The sequence below is a fragment of the Engystomops pustulosus genome, chromosome 2, assembly GCF_040894005.1.
Source record: "Engystomops pustulosus chromosome 2, aEngPut4.maternal, whole genome shotgun sequence".
NCBI classification, from domain to species: Eukaryota; Metazoa; Chordata; class Amphibia; order Anura; family Leptodactylidae; genus Engystomops; species Engystomops pustulosus.
In genome coordinates, this window is record NC_092412.1 from 116946404 (window position 1) to 116971462 (window position 25059).

The 25059-nt window shown below is 40.3% G+C and overlaps 1 protein-coding gene across 1 annotated transcript in view; it reads left to right on the forward strand.

Moving 5' to 3' along the window:
- Positions 1–999: 999 nt before the first annotated feature.
- The window catches only part of RABEP1 (rabaptin, RAB GTPase binding effector protein 1), a 34128-nt gene continuing 10068 nt past the window's right edge, over positions 1000–25059 (forward strand). The window contains exons 1-9 of the mRNA XM_072136119.1: positions 1000–1157; positions 11549–11677; positions 14261–14464; positions 15286–15446; positions 17137–17256; positions 18168–18303; positions 19176–19354; positions 20922–21041; positions 22236–22700. Coding sequence (XP_071992220.1) covers positions 1124–1157; positions 11549–11677; positions 14261–14464; positions 15286–15446; positions 17137–17256; positions 18168–18303; positions 19176–19354; positions 20922–21041; positions 22236–22700 — 1548 coding nt within the window. The 5' untranslated portion in view covers positions 1000–1123. The remainder of the gene's footprint in view (positions 1158–11548; positions 11678–14260; positions 14465–15285; positions 15447–17136; positions 17257–18167; positions 18304–19175; positions 19355–20921; positions 21042–22235; positions 22701–25059) is intronic.

The window sequence follows — 25059 nt, forward strand, 5'->3', positions numbered from 1 at the left end:
ATCAATCCATCTAATGGTTTTTTTTTTAACCCTAAGTAACTATTTGAAGAATTTTAAGAAATGACAGAAAATCAGAAAGGTGAAGCTGGCTGCACATGACTGGTCGATCGGTGAAAACCATGTTTTCTTGGACTAACCACAGTTCAGAGGACGGGAGTTCCTTCTTCCCTGTGAAACATCAACTCTAAACGGTTATCAAGATAACAGTTTGGCGCTGCTGTTTAGAAGGGTCTTGTGCAGGCAGCCTGAGGTTTAGGGGGAAATCTCAGGAGGCTTTGTTGCTGGTTCTCCACTACTGGAGATGAGCAGACCCGAACTTTAGGTTAGGCAGCTCCACCTAACCCAGACATGTTGCTTGATGAGCTGCAAAACATAAAGTCAGGTATCTTTATGTCACTAGTAACCAGGCATAGCTGTATTGGCCAGTCACATTTTTTTCTAGTTCAAGGGGCATACAGCTGAATGATTGGCTGCTTTGTCTGGGTCTGCTCATTTCTTTCCTCCCTAATTTCTATTGTACAGCGCGACAGTGTCTGCAAGCGTTATCGGAGGGTTCCGATTAAGCTAGCAGTGTAACACTGCTGCGTCTGTTGTAGCACTAGTGCCTTTTATGTGGACGATTTTTTTCTTGATGTAGTCTAATCAGACATAAATATATTGACAATGATGTAACGGCTGCACTTTCGGCAAGTAAATACAATTTTTCTTTTGTTTTCTGTTATTAGATGGAAAGTTTTTTTTAAATAACAAAGAACGTAATAAAGATTCCATACTCTTCGTACTACCCCTGGCTGCTGCAGTGAGGGGAGCAGTACTAAGCCTCTCCTGCGGCAGCTCCAGTCTTGTCCTTTCACTTCTATCCCTCACAGTCCATACTGGAGCCGCCGCGTATAGAACCATGTCCCACATCTCCCTGGGCGCAGCACTGCCTCCATCCACACAGTGAGGGCTGCCAGGCAGGAATATGGGCACGCAGGAGCGTTGCGTTCTCAGAACGTCACGTTCAGTGACGTCAGCGCGCCAGCTGTCACGCTGTCAGGATGACGCGGTACTGGAGGATGCCCAGGCCGAGGTCTGAACCAAACGTTCCCCGACACTGAGAGTGACCGGCTCGGTGGTCGGAATGGCGGAGCCTGGGCGGGATGCCACCGCGGACGGTGAGTGCGTTCCTACCCTTTCCCCTCTTTACTCTGCTTGTGAGGAGACGTGACGCGGGCCAGGTAGAGCTTAGCTGTCCGGTGGGGGAGGCGGCTGGAGGTGGAAGCCATGGACCGGCTGGAAGCAGACACATGTCAGAGAGTGTGTGACGCGGCTGGGTGGGGAGATCTGCCCTGTAGGACCCTGAACACACCCTGGGGCCTCATCTGCGTCTTCTGACTACCTCCACCTACCTGGTGCTCACTGGCCATCACATTTTCTGGCCACATCACTTGCACAGACGCAGACTGTGGCTTTTAGGATTCCAATGCCTGGGCATCACTAGTGGCATTGAAGTGGGCATAAAAATGTAATAATGTCATGTTTGACAGGTCATTATGTTCTTGCTGTTTGTATTGTAAAGTATCTATCTATGTGTGTATATATATATATATATATATATATGCAAAGCAATGGAGAACTCAGTAAGAAGTGCACAAAAGTTGTAGGCACCAGCAGAAAACAAAAATCATACCATACAAATCAATTATTATATTTTTATGGGGCAGCATGGTGGCTGAGAGGTTAATACTACAACCTTGCAGCGCTGGGGTCCTGACAGGGGCGTAACTTGAGGGGGTGCAGAGGGTGCGATCGCAACCAGGTCCAGCAGGCTTAGGGGCCCATAAGGTGTAATTTTCCAAATGAGAAGACTAGTACTATATATTGGTCCTGGGTTCAATTCACATCCAGGTCAACATTTGCAAAGAGTTTGTATGTTGTCTCCTTGTTTCCTCCCACACTCCACTGGTATGATGATTAGATTGTGAGCCCAGTGGGGACAGGGACTGATTTGGCAAGCTTTGTGCAGCGCTGCATTATCTGTGTGCTCTATATAAAGAATTGTTGTGGTTGTTAAATAATAATAATATTATTAATTTAGTGGAGACGTGTGTGAAAAGCTGTAGAATTCAAAGCTAGAAGTCATTTCATAGCCCGCTGATATTCAAGGTGATAAATGTTGAGCTATAATGGACAAACTAAACCTGATAGTGCTGCCTTCATCTTGCATATCAATAAAAGGACAGCTCAGTCATGTCAGTGGATGAATGTTGTCTTTTGACTCCAAAATATAAAATGGAATTGCCCATTAAACTTTGTATTGTCGGAGGCAAACTGGGTGAAATCGCAGAGAATTAGTTCTGCAGGTTGCTGGTGGCTAACCTAGGATTTCTAGTGACGGCGTAGTTCATGGAATTTATGCAAATCTCATTTCCATGTTGCATATTAAACAGCAGCAAAAAATGTTTATGCTGCAAATTTTGAATCCACAGCCTGTCAACAGTTTGAAATTAGATTTTAATTTGGTTGGAATAAAGCACCACCTACCTCCCACTCCCTGCACCCTGCAGACATTTGCATTACTAACTGCATGTCCTCAGTCTAAGGCTACATTCACACAAACGTATGGCGGGCATATGTTCGTCGCGATGGAGAGGAGGAGGGGTGACCGCTCCCCTCTCCATAGTGGCGCAAGGTGCCTAACACAGGGAAAGATAGGACATGTCATATCTTTTCCCTGCGTACAGAGCGTTATGGTGGCGCACATTTGCAGCACCGTAATGCTCCATGCTCTCTTTGCCAATCTTGCTGCCGTATATATATACGTACCCCAACGATCGTGTGAATGTAGACTTAGGGCCAAAACCGAAGAGTCATGCATCAAATATCACTGAAGCATGGAGTGCACTGTGACCGGTCTGTGATCCACAGACCCACAAGGCTCTTATGTTTTAGCCCTTAGGATGATTTCATTGCAGTAATCTCTGTATCTGTCCCAGTCATCTGAATGACATCTGCAGAATCTCAACCTCATTTAGATGAGCAGAATTTCTAAATATATATTGCCATGTTGGGTTTGATCGTCTTTATCAGAACTTTATTTTTCCCTCTGTATGCTTTGTAACATCAACGGCTTACAATTCTGGGTGCCAGCGGGCAAAAAATAGGTTGAGAGTATACCCATGGATGCCAACTGGTTCCTGAATACTCTCTCAGCAATGTAGGTAGTTTTTACCATAGGTTTTAAAGAGGACCTGTCAGGTCGAATTGGGACCCTAAACCAACTACTGGTTAACATGTTTGACAGATTTGCATTAAAAAAACAAAACATTATACTTTGTCCAATCATCCGCATCAGAAGATCCGGCAACTCCTCTAGCGATCTGGAAAGTGAAGCCAGCCCTGTCTTAATTGGGTACGCACTGTAATTATGGCACTTGCACAGTGAAGCTGAGGTGTAATTCACTTGCTGCAATGCACAGGTGCTGAAGGAAACAAGGGATGAAGCGAATATGAAGGGTTTTCTTTTTTTTTTTTTTTGTTTTTTTTAAGGATCGTTTAAAAATACTAAAGGGCGATTTGAGACACTAAACCACTGGACCACCTGTGAGTAGTTTAGTATCCCACATCGCCATTACAGGTTCCCTTTAACAGCTAATAATGCTTTGCTTCCTTAAACCTTTTGTTCTAATAAAAGGAAACTTCAGTGTGGCAGGCGTGGGGACCATGTTTATGTAGCCATTAGGCAAAATCAAACCTGTGAGGCATTGTTTGTCGTCCTTAGCTGTCGGATGCCCTCCTGACCTGACAACTAAAGCATTATGTTGGCGTGACTGTGTAAAACTAGTCAGCAACCCCATAACTAAAGCAGGTAAATTGTCATGTACCAGTCTAAGGTTTTAAAAGCTTATATCTTGACATTTTATAAACGGAAAGTTCAGTGATAGGTCATTACTTAAAGGAAATCTACCATCAAAATCGAGCATGATAAACCAGGAGCACTAACTTATAGATTCAGACACCATGACTTTGGTAATCTTCTTATATTTGTTATCCATGACCTCCTTCCTTCTAAAAGCAACAATATTATGTTAATGAGTCAGGAGTGCTATTAGGGTGTTACCAAAGCCCCTCACTGCTGCTGCTTCACAGGTTATTACAATGAATAGAACATGTCTTACCCAACCCCTTTCTCTCACCCTCTGTCAGTGTAATGTAGCAGCAGGCGGAGGGAGAGACCTGTCCTGCTCATTGTAACAGCTTGTGAAGCTACAGCATGGAGACTGGAAACACCTTCCAGAGCTTTGACTTATTAGCACAATTTTAAAAGTGGATTTTTAGAAGGAATAAGGCCATGGATAACAAATACAAGAAGATTACCACAGTCATAATGCCTGGATCTATGAGTAAGTGCCCCTGGTTTATCATTCTTGATTATGATGGTAGATTTCCTTTATGCAATGACCTATTGCTAAGATGTCAAGATATAAGCTTTTTAAAGCTCAGACTGGAATATGACAATTTACCTCCATTAGTCATGGGATTAGTGACCAATTTTATAGTCATGCTATCGTAATGATTTGACAGTTCAGGGGGCATGAGCCTGAAATCAGATTGAGAAGGGTTTATGGGTTGAAAAACAAAAATCCATAGAAAACAAAAGTTCCTTGACAGCAGAGATGGCTGTAATGGAGCAATACCAACCCATCCTATCTCATTGCTAGCAGAGTGATGGCCCCTAAACTGAGAAATTTGGGAAAATTATTTACCCAGCATTGTAGTGAATGACTCCGATCAAGAAAGGAAATCCTTTCATAAATATGACACCTCTCTTATGCCATTTTTATAATTCCTTTAGTATAATTTCATTGGCAAAATGAGCCACAATTCTATGCAGCTCACTAGTATTGAAGTATCTAGAATTCTTTGCACCTCACTGGTAGCGGTCTAGAAAAAGAGAAGTGAGAGAGAAGTAGCTAAATATACCATTCTATCAATGCAGCATTTTTTTTAACTAAGCTGAGAAGCGACAAAAGGAAAAATCCGGTTTCACATGTCACGCAGTTTTCACCAATGTGATACATTTTTTTTAAAAAAAATCTTTTTGAGATAGTTTTTTTTTTTTTTGCAGAATCAAAGGATCAGATATAAAAGCTGTTCTTTATGCTACTCTTCTTCTATAATCCACTTCTGGCTTTGACTCAATACTGCAACAAAAACTGGCAAAAGCCACTGTGTGTGGCTCCTGGCCTAAGTGACCATTTAGACAGCTGTATCCAGGCCAGAAAACACAGTTCTTGTGTTGGCTTCATCATCCTGCTCAACCATAAGTTGATCGAGCTGAACTGAAAGCACCCTAGAGATATGAGTGTGGAAGTAGAACTGGTATAAAAAAATCACTATGGCCATGTGAGTTCATGACCATAGCCCTGGTCAAGGTTGGGTTGGGAAATAGGTACAACACGTGGACTTTTTCCCAGCTTGAATGCAGCTCTATAAATGGGCTTTTATCCTGCTTGAAGTTAGGACAGAGAAATCTTATACAATCAGAAACTTTTTTACTTATCTTTTCTGAGAACTGTTTCCTTTCTCCTGTTATCATTCCTGCCTGCTAAACTGCTCACAGCTATCATTTATCTGAAGCTAGATGTGAGCAGTTTAGAGATGTAGAGTAGGAGCGGAGTAGGGGATAGACATCTAATGGGTCATATAACCATCTATCAGCTGTAGTGCAAAGCCACTCAGCCTTACCCATGGCGTAACCAAGAATGAAACAATGAGGCAGTAGGTAAATGGCCCTCATTTAGAGGGCTCCAACTAGGGACATGCAGATTTGGGGCATTTTCTGTTAATAATATAAGAATTATGATGGGTTACGTTTTTTACTAATTAATTTCATAATCCAATTACTCCATATCAGTAATCAACCCTATATAGTACTTCACATCATTAAAGGGGTTATGTCATTGGTAGCATTTATTCCTTATCTATAGAATAGGAGATAAATGTATGACAAGCCCTGATTAATCAGCCAAACTTGGATCCACTGATCTACTCCATACCAGTGAGAATTCCAGATTTTACTGCCTTGTAAGCCAAAGCATTCTGCCCTCCTTTGAAAAAAAAAACACCTCATGAAAGGAAACCTGTCATCAGAAATTGACCTAATAAACCACTACTAGTATGTTATGAAGCAGATTAACACCTTCCAGATCATGTTTCTTTCATGGTCCATTGTGGTGGCATCATCCATAAAATCAACTTTGAAGTGAGTTGTCCATTGGTTGCATAAATTCATGGAGGTTGGAGAGCTCACCGTTCAAGTAAATCTCTCCTCACCTCATAATAAAGATCTGGTTAGTGATGTGTCTGGATGCAGTACCATCAATTACAGTGAAGAGGGCATTCTCAATTGAGAACTTCTGCCTCCTTGTCTTTATACAACATAACATGTCACTTCAAAGTTGATTTTCTGGGCAATGCCACCGCGCTGGTACATGAAATGAACATGATCTAGAAGGTGTTCAGCTGCTTGATGACATACTGGTAGTGGTTTATTAGGTCATTTTCTGCTGACAGGTTCCCTTTAAAGGAAATCTAGCACCAGGATTGAGGGCTTACATGCTGAAAAGGATCCGTTCTTCATTTATCAGATACTCGCTTCATTGAAGAGAAAAAAAAAGCATTTTAAAATTATGTAAATTAGCTGCCGTTTTTGATGTCCAGACCAGGAGTGGAGTGAAAGAGTATCGTCTCTTCAAAACTGCATCTGAGAAACATGTGAACACACAGAAGGGGCTCCTATTATGTAAATTAGCCTCCCTTGAGGCTAATTTACATATTTTAAAACTTTTTTTTTCTTTTTCCTCTAAAATGAAGAACAGTTTTCATTTTCAGCATCCACTCTCCAGTATATGTAAGTGTGATTGGGTTTAAAGCACTTTTTTTTACATTATTGCAGCACATAAAGATGAAAATAAGATTGTCCAAAAACAAAAATCTCAAGCACACTAACCCAGCTGGGAAAAAACAATTGGAGCCATCTATGCTTCCAATATACATAGATTATCATCGTATCTTGTAATAACCTGAAGATTCGTCATGGCAACTCTCTTCTCTGTTTGCAGAAATGTAGCTGTATGGAGTTTCCTTTGATGTTATTATTTGCAGGCATATTTGGAGCAGTACATTGATAGAAGACTATTGCGTATAATGCAGCTCCCTAATACTGTGTGCTTCCAATAGAGCGTGCCCTATATAGATGGGAACTGTGTGATAACAGTAGGTTAGTTGTGACCTAATCTGGATTTTTGCAGTGTTTGTCGGCCTCCTGTGAATTATTTCCCAGCCCACGTGTACAGACAGAACATAATGACAAATCTTGTAAAGTCGTTGGCATTCTGTCTTCAGCTTACATGTGTACATTTCTGTGTATGTTTTGTGTAGTATGCGTCATGTAATAGGTGATATAGTAATTATAGTGATTTGCATTGGTTGTCACTATAGAAATGGATAACATTTCTATATGCTAGTGATATAATTCAGAATCTTGTCCCAGTTTTCTGCCTGGTTGTGAGCACTTGGTGAACCTGAGCACACACTGAGCTATAATAGTTGGCTAAGCAGCTGTTTTCAAAATAGAAAAATGGAACATTGTTTCAGTCACATTGTTCCTGTACACAGCCAGCAACAAGTGAAAACTAAAAAGGATGTATAAGCAGGTGCAGGAATCTATTCAACCCCTTAACAAATATGTCACAAATATGAGTTTAACAAAATAGTTGTTGTGCCTGTTTTGGGGGGGGGGGGGGGGTAACATGTTTATTTTTCCTATTTATACCTGTGGGATATTCGTGCTGGACATATTTTAAATAAATGTTTTATTGTAACTGCGTAATCTAAAGCAGTTACAGAAAAAAAAGCGTCTGTTGTGACATTAGTCATGGGCAGAGCTATTTCATGTTTGAGGGTGATTGTTTGAACCATGGATTTGAGAGAGATGGCAACATTCCTGTCGTGTAATCCATAAAATTTTCATAGTGGATGATGGGTATAGGCTGAGAGCACCACATTTTTCCAACATCTGGTATTTTAGTATGTTGTTGCTTTCATTAAAAAGTTGGGAAGTATAGACAAAATGCAACTTCAAGAGAGCTGTAGACAGGAGAACCCAAGATAGGGTGATAAGCTGAGAAGGCCTGGTCCCAAAAAGGTTGAATCTTTCACCACCAAACATGCAACATGTCATGATCTTGAGAGAATTTTGTAATTCCATTCCGGAGCAGTGAAGGCTGAGGAGAGATGATGACTCTACAACGAGTCCTCCAGGCTTCATTGCTTCCAGTCTTTTGTAGACTGAGAGTTGTGTGAGTGCTAGGTTATTATTAATTGAACTGAAGAGGTTATTTTGATAAAACAATGAAACGTGAAGTTATAAGTGGCTATAGCTTTGGAACACTATAAGATAAAGATTTTGAGATTTTCTCGTGAACCTTTAATTTAAAAATGTGAATGATATTTTTGTGTTTATTAAATAAAACTGAAATTTTGGCAAAAATTTTAAATTCTTTATTTTCAAAATTCTCTACTTTTGAAGCAGATAGCCGTAGCACCCAAATTAATTCATAACTTATATTTCCCAAATGTCTGCTTTATATTGGCATGGTTTTGTAAGATTCCAGGCATATTTACTAGAATGTTATGAGGCTTAGAAAAATCGTCAACCTATATTTATTTATAGGGACCTGGTCAACTTTCAAATGACTGTGAGAGGCCTAAATAATAACAAGACTTGTAAATTACCCCATTTTGGAAGCTACACACCTTAACATATGGAAAAGCACTTTTAAGAAGTTTGTTAACCCTTTAGGTGTTATAAGTGCGTTAAAACACATTGGAGGTGCAGTCTAAAAATTGTAATTTTTTTGGACAATACATTTGTCTTGGGTGGAAAATTAAACATTTGCAATGGATTAAATGACAAAAAGCTCTGCAAAGTTTGATACCCATTTTCTCCCAAGTATAAAAATTTTTTCAGCTGACTAATCTGGTAAAGGGCTTATTTTTTGCGGGAAGAGTTGTTCCTTTTAGAGTGCATAACATTTTTAAATCATTTTTTAGAGCAGAGGGTATTCATAAATTTTTTTTTCTATTTTCTGAACTTTTTGGTGTGTGTGATGGGGGGGGGGGGGGGTTCTGGCGTTTACCGTTCCAGTCCAGTAGCAATTCTGTTTTATTATACAGATTGTTTCGGACGTGACATTTTAGGGGCTTATATTTTTATTATTTCTTTTTTTTTTTTTATTCCAATGTTTTGAACTTTACTTTTTTAACTTTTTTTTTTACTTGTAAAAACTTGAACTTGGAATGCTCTTATTGCTGGCTCAAGTCCAATACACTGCTGTGCAATACTAATGCATTGTAGAGCAGTGTAAACTGTCTGCACCCCGGAAGGGATCTGACTGCATAGGACATAGGGTAGCCCCGTGCACTCGGCAGACCTTGGGTCTGCCCAGGAAAGGATCGGATCCACTGGTGAACGGCATGGGAGATCTGATGCCTACGGGAAGACCGTTACACACTGCGGTCATGCTTGACTGCGGTGTGTAAGGGGTTAGCACTTGCTATTGGAGCCGGCTCCAATCAGGGTGTTGGAGTGGGGTGACAGCACACCACAAACAGTCTCAAAAGTGAGACTAAAAGGACAACTCATCACAGGTATCACAAAGGTAAAAAAATTAAGATACATTGCAATGATTAAGTATCCAACTTCAGGAAACTTGATGTGCCCTCCTGTATGTGATCACATGAAATCACAGTAGCCTGCATAGGGGATGAAGAGGAGTAGAAGTCCATTGAGGCTGCTGTGACTTCATTCGATCAGATACATACATGGGGTACAGTTTGCTACAGGCTAAAGGACCTGAGATGACAACACTCTGGTCACATGACCTGAACTGCTAAATAGTAAGGAGGCATGAGGAGGAGTAGATGGGAGGGGCCGGCAGAGCAGGACACGCCTCCTCTGATGCCAGGTAATATAAGATAAAAGGTGATTTATGTGGATGTGAGCCAAACTATTTTTGGCTAAACAAAGTGTGTCAGTTAGTTAATAGAGCTCTATAGGAACTTTTCACTGGCTGTATATGTGCCCTTTAAGCGACAAAATGGCTGCGTCCTTAATGGGTTAGTAAAATAACCAAGTATATGAACATAAAACCTTTATTTTGCTAAAAATTTGATCATAATTGGAGAGCAGTTAGCAAAGAGAAAGTCACCAATCAGTAGAAGTACAGGTCTTTGCTACGAATGATAGCACATCACAGGACATCACTAGTCTCTCACACTGTTATGGTGTGATTTTTGGTCTACTCTTCTTCCAGTTTCCTTCACAATGACTGTTGTGGGTTTTGTGGCTTTAGCTTTGTCACCAAGGCTTTTCCAGGGGTTTTCTATTGGTTTTGATCAGAACGTTTTTCATCTGTTCTGAAGTGAGGGATGCTAACGTTACCTTTGTCGACTCTTGTTATTCTTTGTAATCTGATCTTTAGCCTACTATGATGTGAAAGATTTTATGGTCTTTCACATTGGCATTGTTTTTCAATAAGCTCATCAGTATCAGAATACAAAATAAATAAGAGCCAATAGCAAAAAGGGATGTCCAAGTTTCATAAATTGATCACCTATCATTGGTATTGGCAGTCGTATTGTTCTACTGTTTGATGCTTCCTCAACATAGGACAGTGAAATCACTTACAGCAGACACATGGCTTGTGGGAAGTCCTATTGAAGTAAATGAGGCTTTAGCTTAAATACTAAGAACGGCCACTGTAATATTTTCGGCACAATGCTTACTAGTACGTTTTATTTTCATGTTTCTATGCAATCCATTTAAAGCATTTGTCCACTGCACTTTAAGGCTGTACGTCAGGTGTACTATCTGCTGAATTTATATGTGTAGTGTTACCTGACATGGCAGAATCTGACTGAAAATCTATGTTGAAAACCGCACATTGGGTTTTCAGACCCTGATTTTGACCCTTGATTCAAATATTTTTAGTGCACATGTGACCACGGAGTGTAAGGGGTTAATGCCCGCGATCAGAGGAAACTTTCAGTAGGCCCCTGGGCAATGGAGCCTCAGTAGGCACCTTTACTGTGAACTCACATGGCGGCATTAAAAATTCGAAAAACTAAAACTCTCTAAAAGTCTCCTGTTCCCTAAAATATTTCCTAGTTTATCACACCAAGCAGCCCCCTCATGGTTATTTTGTATAATGCCCCCTCATAGGTATTTTATATAAGCCCCCTGACACCCAGTGGATTAATTGGATAGAGCCCCTATCTGCCCCATTCATTTCTTTTTCACAGCCTTATGTGGGCCCCTCCTCAGCAGCTCTGGACCCTGGTACTTGTCCAGGTATGCATACTGCTGGCGCTGGCCCTGCCAGCTGCCATTCGTACGGCTAGTATACGGCCACCATATACATTGCAAAAAAATAGACATTGTTTAACTGTTATATGTAATTCTGAAAGGAAAATTAACTTTTTTACCTGTCTGGTTTGTCAGCTGCTCTGCAGAAACGCGTGGAGGAGCTGGAGGTAATGAATGCGGAATATCTGCAGATCAAGGCCCAATTAGAGCAAGAATTCAATCAGAAGAGGGCAAAATTTAAAGAGCTGTATTTGGCTAAAGAAGGTAAGCTTCATATGTCTGTTAGTTGTGTGTTTCATAGGTACTTTTCTTTATTGCTTTTTGTCTCGCAGTGGTTCACCCAGATTCTGAAAAAAAAATTATGTACAATTAATTTTTTTTGCTGTGGATATTGGACAGTAGTCCTCCATGTTTATTAGATTTTTTTTGCAGCATTCCTTTGTGCAAAATAATGGGGATGAACAAATTAGATCCTTTCAGGCTATAGCCAGATAAACCATTTAATTATTTTTTTTTGCATTTGTTTTTCGCTTCCTATATTCCAAAAGCTATATTGTTTATTTTTCCATTTGTAGAGCCCTTTGATGGCTACTTGTTGGTGGCACCACTTATAACACATATTCTGAATCAGTATATAATGGGAGGCTGGAAAAAAATTTTAAATGTTGAAAAATGCTATTTTTGAGTGGGCTTTGTTGTTACTGCCTTCTTTGTGTGATACATCCAAATTACACGTCCACTTCATTCTTTATAGGGGCTGGCCTCTTTACCTAATGTTTTTTGTACTGTATGGGGGGCAGGATATTAGGTAATTTATCAGTATGCCTCTATTAAAAGTTCTGCTTTGCTTTCTTGATATGTAACATGAAGCCTCCTGTCTTTTGCCTTCCTGTCCATAAAATGGCTGCTGATGGAGGGTCATGTGATTTCTATATGTCCATGTCAATCGCCATGCCAGGACCCTATGATATATAGTATACACACAATACAAAAAAACCTGAGTTAAAGTGTCCAACCCCTCTAAGTCAATGTGATCACATAGCTATGCAAGTTGTTATTTTTTTGAGACCACCCGACCTTTGTATTGATTCCATCTTGAGAGCTGTGCAATATTTTCATCAATGTTATTCAAAATAAAGTGGCAAAAAGGTGGGCATTTGGACCTTTTACCATATAGGATAATTATATGCTAAATTGATATACTGGAAATACCGAACAAATTTATGATTCAGCTTTGGCTCTGTTGCATATGGGGGAAGCAGGAATTCAGTGAATCATGTATGAATATGAAGCACAGAGTCCGGTCCGTCCATGACACAACCCTTTTCACACGGACTGATCACATACAGTGTGAATCTGCGCTGAGAGCCAGTTCCCATCTCCGTTTTTTCATCGGTTATTAGCATCGGTTATTGTAAGCCAAAACCAGGAACAGTCAAAAATACTCAACAGGTTCAGAACCTTCCATTCTTCTTTATCTTTTTTTGGTAACTGCACACCTGGTTATGGTTCACAATTACTGGTGAAGAGAACTGATGAGCTTGGAAAATTTAACTATGTCTTAAAACACGGGTGAAGTATGGCAACCTGACTTTACGTGACACCCCTGTAGTCAAATAATCCATTAAAGAGGACCTTTCAACACCTCACACGTGTGGAGATGAACATACCATTCACAGATTCAAGGGCACTTTGAATTTTCTTTCTATCCCCTACAGTTGCGGAGATATCAGTCCAAGTATCTATTGTAATCTGTGTTTGGTCAGAAAGGAGGAGCTGGAGGGGTGTGTTATGCTAATCTTCTCTCATACAGTCAATCCGAAGTAGACAATGTCAGAGAAGCTACTATTAACAGTAGTGAGCTGTGATTTCTCTATGCTCATCTAAAGGGTACACTCCGCTAATGTTCTGCAAACAAGATGGAAATACAAATTACAAAATGTGATGTGAATGAAGACGCAAAAATCAATGTTACTGCATAAGCAACGTAAATAATGTGATGTAGAGGTTTTTACATTAGCGCTTACATCACATTTGTGTTTATGTAGCGTTTGCGTTGCATTTGCATTCAGTTGTGTTTGCATTGCGTTTACGTAGAATTTACGTGTATGTTGCATTTGCGGATCATTTGAGTTTACAGTCTATTGGTCCTTGCATTGCATTTGTGTTTCGTTTGCGTTGCATTTGCTTTTACTTGGTGTTTGCGTCGCATTTATGCCAGCGTGGTGTTTGCAATGCATGTTGGTGTCTGCCGTTTGTGTATCATTTTAATTTATGTGGTGTTTGCGGGTTGTTTCCGTCTAACATGGTGTTTGCAGTTACATGGCGTTCACATTTCATTTGCATTTCCATTGCTTTAGCATCCCGTTCGCATCACATTTTGCTACTTTGCGTTTTTGTATGCATGGTGTAAACGCAATGTTAACTCAATCTTAACACAATACACAGCATTTAGATGAGCATAAAGTTCATACACTCTCTGCCAATGATTGAAGTGCATGAGAGAAGATTAGCATAATACACGCCTCCAGCAACAGCTCCTCCACTCTGACCAATGGTCAGATACTAGGACTGATATCTCTAACAGTGGGGGCTAGAAAGAATATTCAAAGTGCCCCTGAATCTGTGAAACCACCCCTACAGAATGCTAATGTATGAGGTGGTGAAAGGCTCTCTTTAAACAATAATTTTAAAAAATATGTTTGCGGGTAAGACATGTATACATTTCTAGAGGAAAATATCAGCAAAACCCTGATATTGTTTAGAATCGCTAGAAAATATGCATGATTATAGAATCGCGTATTTAGACTAAATTTGTAATACATCAAATGGTTTTTTCCTGTGCAGAGGACCTTAAACGGCAGCATGCTATTGTTCAATCATCACAAGAAGAGATAGCACAGTTGACACTCCAGCTTTCACAGGCACAAGCCGAGATGGAGAACATCAAAGCTATAGCTACTGTGTCTGAGAACACTAAGCAAGAAGCCATTGATGAAGTGAAAAAACAATGGCAGGAAGAAGTGGCTTCTCTCCAGGCGATCATGAAAGGTATGGTACATTAGGTTCCAACTTGTGACTTAGTTCTTGAAGTCCCTATTCATGCTGACAACTCTAGATACGGTGCTAAACATTACTAAAATGAGCTACCATATGCACATTAGGCTTTACATTTAGGGTTTACATCACATTTTCTGAGCATATACATTGACATATATTGGCAGACGTAGATGTATACGCTCAGCAGAGTCAACAGAAGCCTATGGTAAGGGATGCAACATATTTCATTCCTCCTTCAGACTCTTTGAGCGCATAAGTCACTCAGCATAAGGTTGGGGGGGGGGGGACCGGTACATTTGCAGCAGCTATTCGCCACCTGACAATGTTGTAAGAACACGTCGGAATCCCCCCCCCCCCCAAGTGTCATCATTACAACGTATTGCACAAATGTAATGTGATTGACTGCAGAGACATGTAATAATTTTCTTCTGGATTCCCATCATGAAGCAGATGCTTCATTCTATGTATAGCACAGGACAATTCCCATATCACTGGCACTTCTTAGAGTGAAACCTTCTATTCCTTAGAATTACCCTGATTACTATTATGTTTCTCTTCAGCCAAGTATAATTGGAATCCTGTAGTTTTTATTTCTGCTGAAGATCTCTTAAACCCGCTCCCTTTTCCTCTTCTATATATCCTATATTCTATATTCCAGAATTGTATCCACCTGCAATTCCTGGTAATCTGTTTTCTATTTGCAAACTTTGCTTCTGAAGTTCACAATTGTTTCTATGCTTCTGAAGAATCAAGAAACACTTTCAGGTTTTATAATCATTGGTTTTACCCTATGTTTTAAATATTGCTTCTAGAAACACTGCAAGAGTATGAACTCCAGTTTCATCGAAGACTGGAGCAGGAGAGAGGCCAATGGGGGCAGTACAGGGAGTCTGTTGAACGGGAAATTGCAGAGCTTAGGAGGCGACTTTCTGAGGGTCAGCAAGAAGAGAACCTGGAAAATGATATGAAAAAGGTTTGCAACTTTCCTACCCACAACTTTTCAGAATGGTCAATGGTCTGCCATATTTGTGTTCATAAGACTAGAGCTTTTTCACTCAGCAGATTTGGGCAAGGATTTTGCATGTACAAAATCAAGCCTCAATAATAAAAAATCCAGCTTTGAAGGGAACCTGTCATTAGGTACAGACACCCTATGAAATCCACCTCCCCTTCCTGCCACCATGCCTATAACTGAAGAGCTGTCTCCACCCACTGCCCCTTGGCCCCACCCATCACGGGGTATCTGAAATGGTGAGATGGTCTGCGGTTTCCCAAACGGTGCTCTCTTTTATATACACTATACAGTGGGAGGGCCAGCATTCTGGTAAGGACAGGAAGTGGACAGGTAAAGGATTTCCTGTCTGCTCAGGCTAAGGTTTCAAGAAACACTGAGCTGTCAATCAAATGAAGGAGGTTCACTGGAAGCCTTGATCAAACATAGCTCTTCTGTTCCAAAATTTACTCTAGTCTATTCATTTGCATATCAGAAAGATGGCTGTAATTAAAGAGAACCCGTCAGGCAAAATAACCCCCTAAACTAAATATATTTTCATAAACTGCCATTAGAAAGCATTGCCTCTATCCCTTCATTGTCCCTCTACATACTTGTAAACCTAAGCAATGAGGTCCTAAAGCTGTGTGCAAATGACCTGTGAAATGTCCAATGAATCATTAGCATATTCAAGCTGTCCAGTTTATTCATGAGTGGGAGGCACAGCCACACCCCCAGTGCTTGACTGACGGCCTGTATAATGATGCGAGGCTGTATAATGATGTGCTTGCTGGTGGCCACGCCCCCTGCAGCCTGTGTGTGTGTGTGTGTGTGTGTATAGGAGAGATACAACAGCTCCAGGCAGCCATGTTATATCAGAACATGTCAGGTACTTGTGTAGCTGATGTCTGTGTCTCACACATGTGTATTAGGAGGATGCAGCATGTCAGCAGATGCAGCACACACACTAGCAATGCTTTACTATACATTACACACAGACATGAGCAGGGGGAGGAGAGGGGAGGGGTAACAGGGGTGACATCACTGCCTCTGACCATGTGACCAGCCTCATTTACATGATAAAAAATAGATGATTTTACAATGCATAATGTATGAATTGACTAGATAAAGGCTGGGATGGGATCCTTGTGAGCTGCTCCAACAGGTAGTAGTGACAGGACAAGTGACACAGACCTGATGACAGGTGTCCTTTAAGGTGGGCCTCCTTGGCAGATAAAATTAGGTGATTTGGAGAGGACTTTACTAGGATGTATTACTGGTGTATGGGGTAAAATTCTGGTGACATTCCAGTTACTAATTTTGTCCCCTGAACATTTTTTGTATAAACTGTCTGATGCTGGTCTTGCAGGACTTTTTTTTTTTTTTTTTTTAACACTGAACAGGTTTGTTAATGTGTAGTGCAGGAACCAGCAAAGTTAAGTTTCAAGAGGAGAAAGCAAATGTGCGTTTTTAATGGGACTTTATTGCAGTAGACATTTACTTAAGGATAGGGATTTACTAAATCTGCAGGGTATTAGCTCGATAGGTAATACATTTTTTTTTTCAAAGCGTACTTTCTCATAACTTTTAATAAGTTGTAAAACCTCTGTTAGCATTTAGGAAATAATACTGTGCACTGAATTACATGTTTTACTTTTTATTTTGAAAATAGGCCCAAGAAGATGCTGAGAAGCTGCGATCTGTAGTGATGCCCATGGAAAAGGAAATTGGTGCATTAAAGGAGAAGCTTTTAGAAGCAGAGGAGAAGATAAAGGAGTTGGAGGCATCCAAGGTTCCACATTTAACTTGTATATTTGCTTGTATTCAATGGTTCAGCATAAGAGTTGAGCCATAATGAGGTGACAATCATCTGTGAATCTGCTGACAATCTTCACTTGCTTTGAAAGTTTTGCTTAGCAATACAACTACAAGAGGGAAGTTGGTTTTAAAATAAAAGGCAGTCATAATGAATGCCCTTAACCTGATGCTGCTGCAAGAAAAATGTAGAAGTATTGTAATTCATAGGCACATTGCCAGTTTCTGTCGTAGATGCACAGGCGTGTTCCTGCCCCGTGACTACATACTTTCTAAAAACCTGCAAACATTAGTTCACAGGTTTTTTAGCAAAACTATGGCAATGGGACCAGGCGTAGTTTTACCCGGCAGTGCAGCTGCCCGACTGATAAACCAAGAGGCCACTGCGAGGGGGGTGGGGGTGGCCCTCATCATACGTGAGGGCGCAATAAATTCCCACCATTGAGTCTGGAAGAGTGAGAGGCTTAGCAGCCCCCCAATCTGGCTCATCTGGCATTGCAGTATATGGTATAAGTGATCAGTGCACCCCAGACTGTTTAGCATAATTATATGCTGCAATTTCGCTGTAAAAATGTTACAATAAATAAGTCCTGAGAAGAACAATTCCTCAGGGACTGGTTAGTAGGACTAATCTACCATCAGTAAAACCGAGAGTAAAAAACAAATGGGCTGCAGTGTTAAAAATATTAAGGGATTTCCATGTTATGGACCTACCATGTTACCATGAAATCGGGCACCCATCGCTGAGCAACACAGGAAGTACTATTCTTTTTAGTCTTAGTGGTAAGAATACCATTAAGGTTTCTTTAGTGTTTTCTTTTTGCTAGTTTCTTTGCTTCACCTAATTTATTGGATTTTTTCAAAGGTATTTACCATTTATTTTACTAGATGAAGGAACTGAATCATTACCTTGAAGCTGAAAAGTCTTGCCGGACAGACTTAGAAATGTATGTAGCTGTCCTGAATACGCAGAAGTCTGTCCTGCAAGAGGACGCCGAGAAGCTACGAAAAGAGTTACATGAAGGTATTTATTGTAAAACTTCTAGCTTTATTTCTTGAGTACAAATAGTACAAACTCTTCAAGTTGTTCTCTTCTGTGCTGCATAGTAAAGGTTTGATGTCCTAATGTTAAATGCTGTAAAGCATCTGGGCAGCAATATGCCTAAATAATGTGTAAAAATATATATATATATTTTTTTTATTCATGCTATAGATAAAGAACAATACAAATTTTATAACGGGTATGCTGGCCCATAATGACATGCAATACAAAGATGCCACTTCCTACTTGGTCTTTAGTACCAAGAACTTTTTGTGATTAATTAAATGATAAAGTATTTTGAACAAAATTAAAACATTTATTGGCGATGGCATGTTTGTGTATTAGATGTTCCGTGACAGTCAAGTATATGAACAGTAAAAATACGACTGTAGTATTATGTAAGTAAGTAACCTTTTTAATCCAACTTATCCCTCATGTACACAAACATGGCTTGGCCTTAATCTGTTAGTTCAGTTATTTTCACAAATAAGTGTGTGAGCTGTAACTCAAACTTTCAAATAGCTGTCTTATGTGGGCTGTCTGTATTTTCAGATGAGTTGCTAGGGAATGCAATTGTTAGTATTCGAGGAGTTGGGACAAGCTAGTCACTTCATCTGTCAGCCTTGGCTTTGGTTTTTTTTTTCGCTAGTTCCCAAAATGGGACAAACGCATGAGACGCAGACTGCTTTCTGTTTTTCTAGACAAAGTGCTCAGTTAACGATGGCCTACTGGTGAGCCAAACTGCAAGAACGACCACTTTTGCAGTCCAAGAAAAACTCTTGTTTGTGTACATTAGGCCTTTCCTTGTACATCTTTAGTGCAATCTGGAGTAACTCTTCTTGTTTCTTTGGCAGTATGTCATCTCCTGGAGCAAGAAAGGCAGCAGCATAATCAGCTGAAACACACATGGCAGAAAGCAAATGATCAGTTTCTGGAGTCCCAGCGATTGATGATGCGAGACATGAAGCGTATGGAGGCTGTATTGACAACAGAGCAGCTTCGACAGGTTGAAGAAAGGAAAAAGAAAGATCAGGTTGGTTGCTCGTAATTAAAGGGAACCTTTCACCACATTTTTCACAAATACAGCTAGTGGCAGGTTCCTATAGAGCCCTAGTAACTATCTGACATCCTTCTTTTAATTAAAAATTGTTTCCTTTACATACCAATGTAATCATAGTATAAACTTGCCTGGTATCTAGACCTCAATGGAGCAAGCCAGGGGAATTTGGCCTAATGTCATGGTACCAGGCTGACATCATCACAGGTCCTATAGCCTTTTACATTCACAGATTGTACCCCATGAACATATCTGACCACATTAAAAAAATCACAGCATGCCTTTGTGGACTTCTAATCCTCTCCATGCAGACTGCTGTGATTTCAAGAGATATATGCTTGGTGTACAGTTTGCTAATGTTATGAGGCTAAAGAACCTGCGATGATGTCACATGACATTACAAGAATGAGCTGCTTGATTCAGCCCATGAGGCCGTGCCCACTTCAACTTGCTAAAGATATCCCTGGATTCCAGATAAAATTATAAAATTGAATATATGGGAATCTGATGGGAATGATTTTTAGCTAAAAGAAGGGTCTCTGTTTGTTACTAGGGCTCTTTGGGAACCCGCCACTAGCTGTATTTGTGGTTCCCTTTAAGGCCTTTTTCACACTGTGATGGAGCGTTATCCAGCCGGACAGTTTGCGGACAGATATGTCCCCATAGAAGCCTATTGCGCCCGACCACAGTACGGTCACCACACACACGTGTTTCACTGCACCATGCATGGGAAAAAGATAGAGCATGCTCTATCTTTTCCCAGATCTACGGCCAGGCACCATGCCTTGCTATGGAGAGTAAAGGGGTGAGCAACGCTCTGGCGAGCATATGTTCGTGTGAAAGAAGCCTAAGAAAGGATACAGATTTGGAAATTGGCATAATGGAGTTTAAAGGATTAGCACATTTAAAATATTGCTTCTGTTAGATTATAGCACTGCCTGTTTACTCAAGAGTTTTCTTGAATTGCTGCTTGTCTACATTTTCTTCAGTGGAGTTTTAGTTCCAGACACAACCCTTGGATAGGTGTGGTTCTGTTTCTGTAAGAAAGCAGCCATGTTTTCCTTATTCTGTAAACGCCTATGATTGAGCTGAGCAGAAATACCATACACAAAGCCATGTTTTTGCTCCATTTGAACATATGTGTGGTAAAATTGCTTGTATTTGAAGGAAATCTACCATTAAAATTTGCCCTTTCCCCTACCTTGTCTGATGTAATCTCCCAACATAGGAAGTTAAGGCACATAGTGGTGGGGTCCAGCACAGTGTAAAAGCCTGAGAAGCTAGAGCATAACACTCCTCAGAGTCCTTCCGGCTCATTAGCATAATTTTAAACATAATTAGCTATAGTTAACAAATATAAGAAATTTACCACAGTTTTAACGCCAGGCCCTGCGAGCAAGTGCCCTCGATTTATCATGCTTGATTTTGATAGTAAATTTCCTTTAATGAAAACAAATAGCTTGTATCAATTCGTTTTTAGGCTCTAGTTTCTTAATGTTGCATTAATGTATGTTTGTGTTGACTAGGTTGTCATTACTTACAGGAGGAAGATGAGCAAAGAAATCGGAATCGTAAAGAAGGAACGCAGAAAGAGGATGAAGAGACAAATGTGCTTGGAACAGTAACTCACAATGAAATGCTTCCAAACCTCCTTAGCCAAGAGGTTATTATGTTTAATTAATCTACTAAACTGTAGCTTGGTACAATAGTTTGTCTTTACTCTGCCTTACTTGGCCTACTATTTTAGGGGTGTTGTGTATAAGTATATTATGATAGTTTGTTCTAGAACCATCTTTATTGTATTAGACGTATATTATTTAGGACCAAAAAACATGGCAGTGGTTGATCTGTGAGTCGGGGTGTAATATCCTTACATCCTGCTCCGTATGCCATGAAAAGATAGGACATGTCCTATCTTTTCACGGGGTACGAAGCGGTATGGTGCTGCACCGTGCTCCCATTGCTGTCTATGGGGGATGTTTATCGGCCGTATATACGTCGGCCTTATTGACGTCTCCCATACGGCAGTGTGAATGTAGTCTTAAGAAACTAAAAAAAAAAAGTGTTTCCTGTCAGTGGGGGCAAACACCAGTACATCAGTGTTCTTGGTTTATAATTATGGATCCTGGTGGTAGATGTCCTTTAAGAACATCCTAGTTATAAACGAACATCTCTGTCCCATGTGACCACTGGTGAAGCTCTTTGGATGCTGGTAATCTACTAAACTTTAGTCCCATGCTGGAATGGTTAAGACTTATGAAGAGTTAATCTTTGTTCCCATGAAAGTCCAAAATTATGAAAATCGTATTGTCATAGGGACAAAATATTACGTTGGGGTTATACTTGCAAAATATAACAGTTCCGACTTGCATGCAAATTCAACTTAAAAGCAAACCTACAGAACCTTTCTTGTATGTAATCCGGGGAATGCCTGTAGTTTTATCTGCTTTCCACCCTGTTTGGGTGCTTCTTATAGATTTTGTTTGCTATGGTTAATCAGCTAGAATCCACACGTAACCAATTCCTCACTGGCTCTTCATGCACCTCATCCATGATGGACTGCCGATGGATGTGCCCAGTCATATAGCATGTAGTGGTGTATACATCATTACATGGGGGAATTGAGTACCCTAACGGTCCCTCCTACTATTTAAACTTCTTTCTCCATACCGTCCCTGTATTCTGAAAAACATTAGAAAAAAGTTCCATATCTTTAGTATGCCATGTAATGTCTTTACACAAAAATGCAACTTGTTACATGTAAATGATGATGCAGGGCTTACTTCAATTATTGCCATGATGCTGCATTGGAATAAATAAATGATACTGGTTAACTATATATATGTTTTTCTTTTAGGGTCTATTGAATAGTTCTCATGGCTCAATCCATTCCTTAGATGCTGACTTGGCATTACATGAAGGAGAATGTTTTGGTAAACAGGAGGACTTATTTAAGGATGGACTTCGGAGAGCCCAGTCTACAGACAGTTTAGGTGCATCTGGGCCATTGCAGGCAAAAACTCTGGGCTTTAATAACAAAGCTAAATCGGCTGGGAATCTTGATGAATCGGATTTTGGCCCTCTAGTTGGAGCTGATTCTGTGTCTGAAAATTTTGACACTTCTTCCCTTGGATCTTTGCACATGCCAAGTGGATTCATATTAACCAAAGATCAAGAGAAAGCAATCAAAGCCATGACTCCTGAGCAGGAAGAGACCGCTTCACTTCTTTCAAGTGTCACTCAGATTATGGAGAGTGCATATGTGCCTCCTTCTGGTTATCGTCTGGTCAGTGAGACAGAGTGGAACCTGCTGCAGAAAGAGGTAACATTATTACAATTCATTCTTGTAACTTCTGTGTAGATTCATCTAAATTTGGCTTTTATTTCTTTAATACAACAGAATCAGCAATCAGTGATTTAACACATCTTTTTACTTGTTACTTTAAAGTAGTACACACAATAAGTGATCCTAAAAGTGTGTCAACTTTAAAACAAAAATACAAATAGTAATCAAAAAGGGAAGCCTAGCTGGAAAACATTGTAAGTAGAGCATGAAACGGTTTTATTAATTTTCCAATTCAGTTGAATGGAATCTCTAGTTACTACGGGGTTATCTAGATGGAGATGAATCCTGGGCATGTAAGTCCATAATCGTCCATAGAAACATGACACCCGCCCTTACAAGTGCACTCCCACAGCTTGCCCTAGCAGGAGTGGTCTGCTCTCCCCAGATTCCCCAGAGGGCCAGGTGCATTAGAGGAAAACAAAAAGATTTTAGAACTATTGGGGCCAATCACCACTTGTTGGTATAACTTGGATGGAAAAGTAGGAAGAACACACCTCTGTTGTATAGCAGAGGGGAACTATCCTTATGAATACCCCTCAGGGAATCCCAGAGTACCAACCTCCCTGACTGAAAATTGTCTCCTGGGTGAAGACCCTGGTCCCAGCTCACAGGGATTTATTCAACCTCTCCATATTCATGGATCTTGTTATTCATGTTTCCAGTGTTTTTGTCCCAAAAAAACATATTTAGGGTTGCCCCAATGTGTTTCCCACGTGTCATTTGCAACTTGCTAAGTAGATAAGCCCCTTTAAACTATTTCTTATTTCACATATATAACGTGTTGTTGTACTTCAGAACACACTGGGAAATATACAAATCAATTTTCCAGGATGGCTTCCCTACACAGTAGCCAACAGAAGCAATGTTTTCCTTTTCCCATCCTGGAAAACGTAATTGCGGATAGAATCCCCTTGTGGGGCGTCCATGGCTGGAAGTCTCGAAACGCCTGCAAGGTGGCATCAATTGGCAAAGTCAAGCTCTTACTTCTTGACCATTGAGAACACACTTGTAAGGCAGATTTTTAATAAGTGTCGTAGAGTGAGAGTGCAGAGTTAGACTAGGCAGTGTTTCTGGTGCTGGGTGATAAATCTGGTGCAGATAAGACTACACGTCCTATTACTTGGCTTACTTTTCGCCAGATAATTAGGACAAAATTCTGACAGGTAAGCAGTACTTTTGGCGCACTGATATTTTTGGAACAAAGCTACGCCCTTTTTTTAACAGGCTATGCTCCTTTTGTCAAGTTTAATTGTAGGGGAGCCAGAAAACTGTCTACAACCCTTTATAAATGTGGCACAGACAGTTTTTAGCACAAACTATGACATAATTCTGATAAATCTCCCCCCCCCCCCCCATTGTATTTAAATTTCTCACAGCAGCCAAGAATTCAGATAAGGGTAGTGTCCCCTCCAATACTGTGATTTCTATTCACAGCAGCGTCCCTAGCAGTTGCTGATCTAGTGCATGTACTGTCAGCATTTCCACCATAAGCACGTGCAGCATTGAACAGGAAGACCTCTCCATGTCATGTTTATTTTAATCGTAGGTCATTAACCCCTTAAGAACATGGCATAAAATGACATCCGGGACAGACTTTTTTACATTTTTTTTCCTGCTCGAATTCCAAAAGATAACTTTTTTTATTTTCTATTTGACATGGGCATAATAATAATAATAATAATAATAATTCTTTTATTTATATAGCGCACACAGATTACGCAGCGCTGCACAAGCATGTCAAATTGGTCCCTGTCCCCATGGGGCTCACAATCTAAACAGCCTAACAGTATGTTTTGGAGTGTGGGAGGAAACCGGAGTACCCGGAGGAAACCCACGCAAACACGGAGAGAACATACAAACTCTTTGCAGATGTTGACCTGAGTGGGATTCGAACCCAGGACCCCAGTACTGCAAGGCAGAAGTGCTACTCACTCCGCCACCGTGCCTATAAGGGCTTGATTTTTGCGGGAAGATTCTAAATGTTATGGTAAAAATAGCATGAGGATTCAAACCCTACAGAATAAAACAGCTGTTTTTCCGCTTTGTTTTTTATTTTAAACATTTTCTTAGTTCACAGTACAGCATAATAAACATGATATAATTATTCTATAGGTTAGTACGGTTAAGGAGATACCAAACATGTACAGGTTTACTACTTAGGCAAATGAGGTTTCCATAAAAAGGAGTTTTTATTTGCTTTAGTGTCACCATATTCTGAGAGCTATAACTTTTTTGTTCCTCAATCAAAAGAGAGTTATTAGGGCTTGTTTATTGTGTGGCAAAGGTAACGGTTAGATTGGCACTATTTTAGGGTACATCTGACTTTTTGATCGCT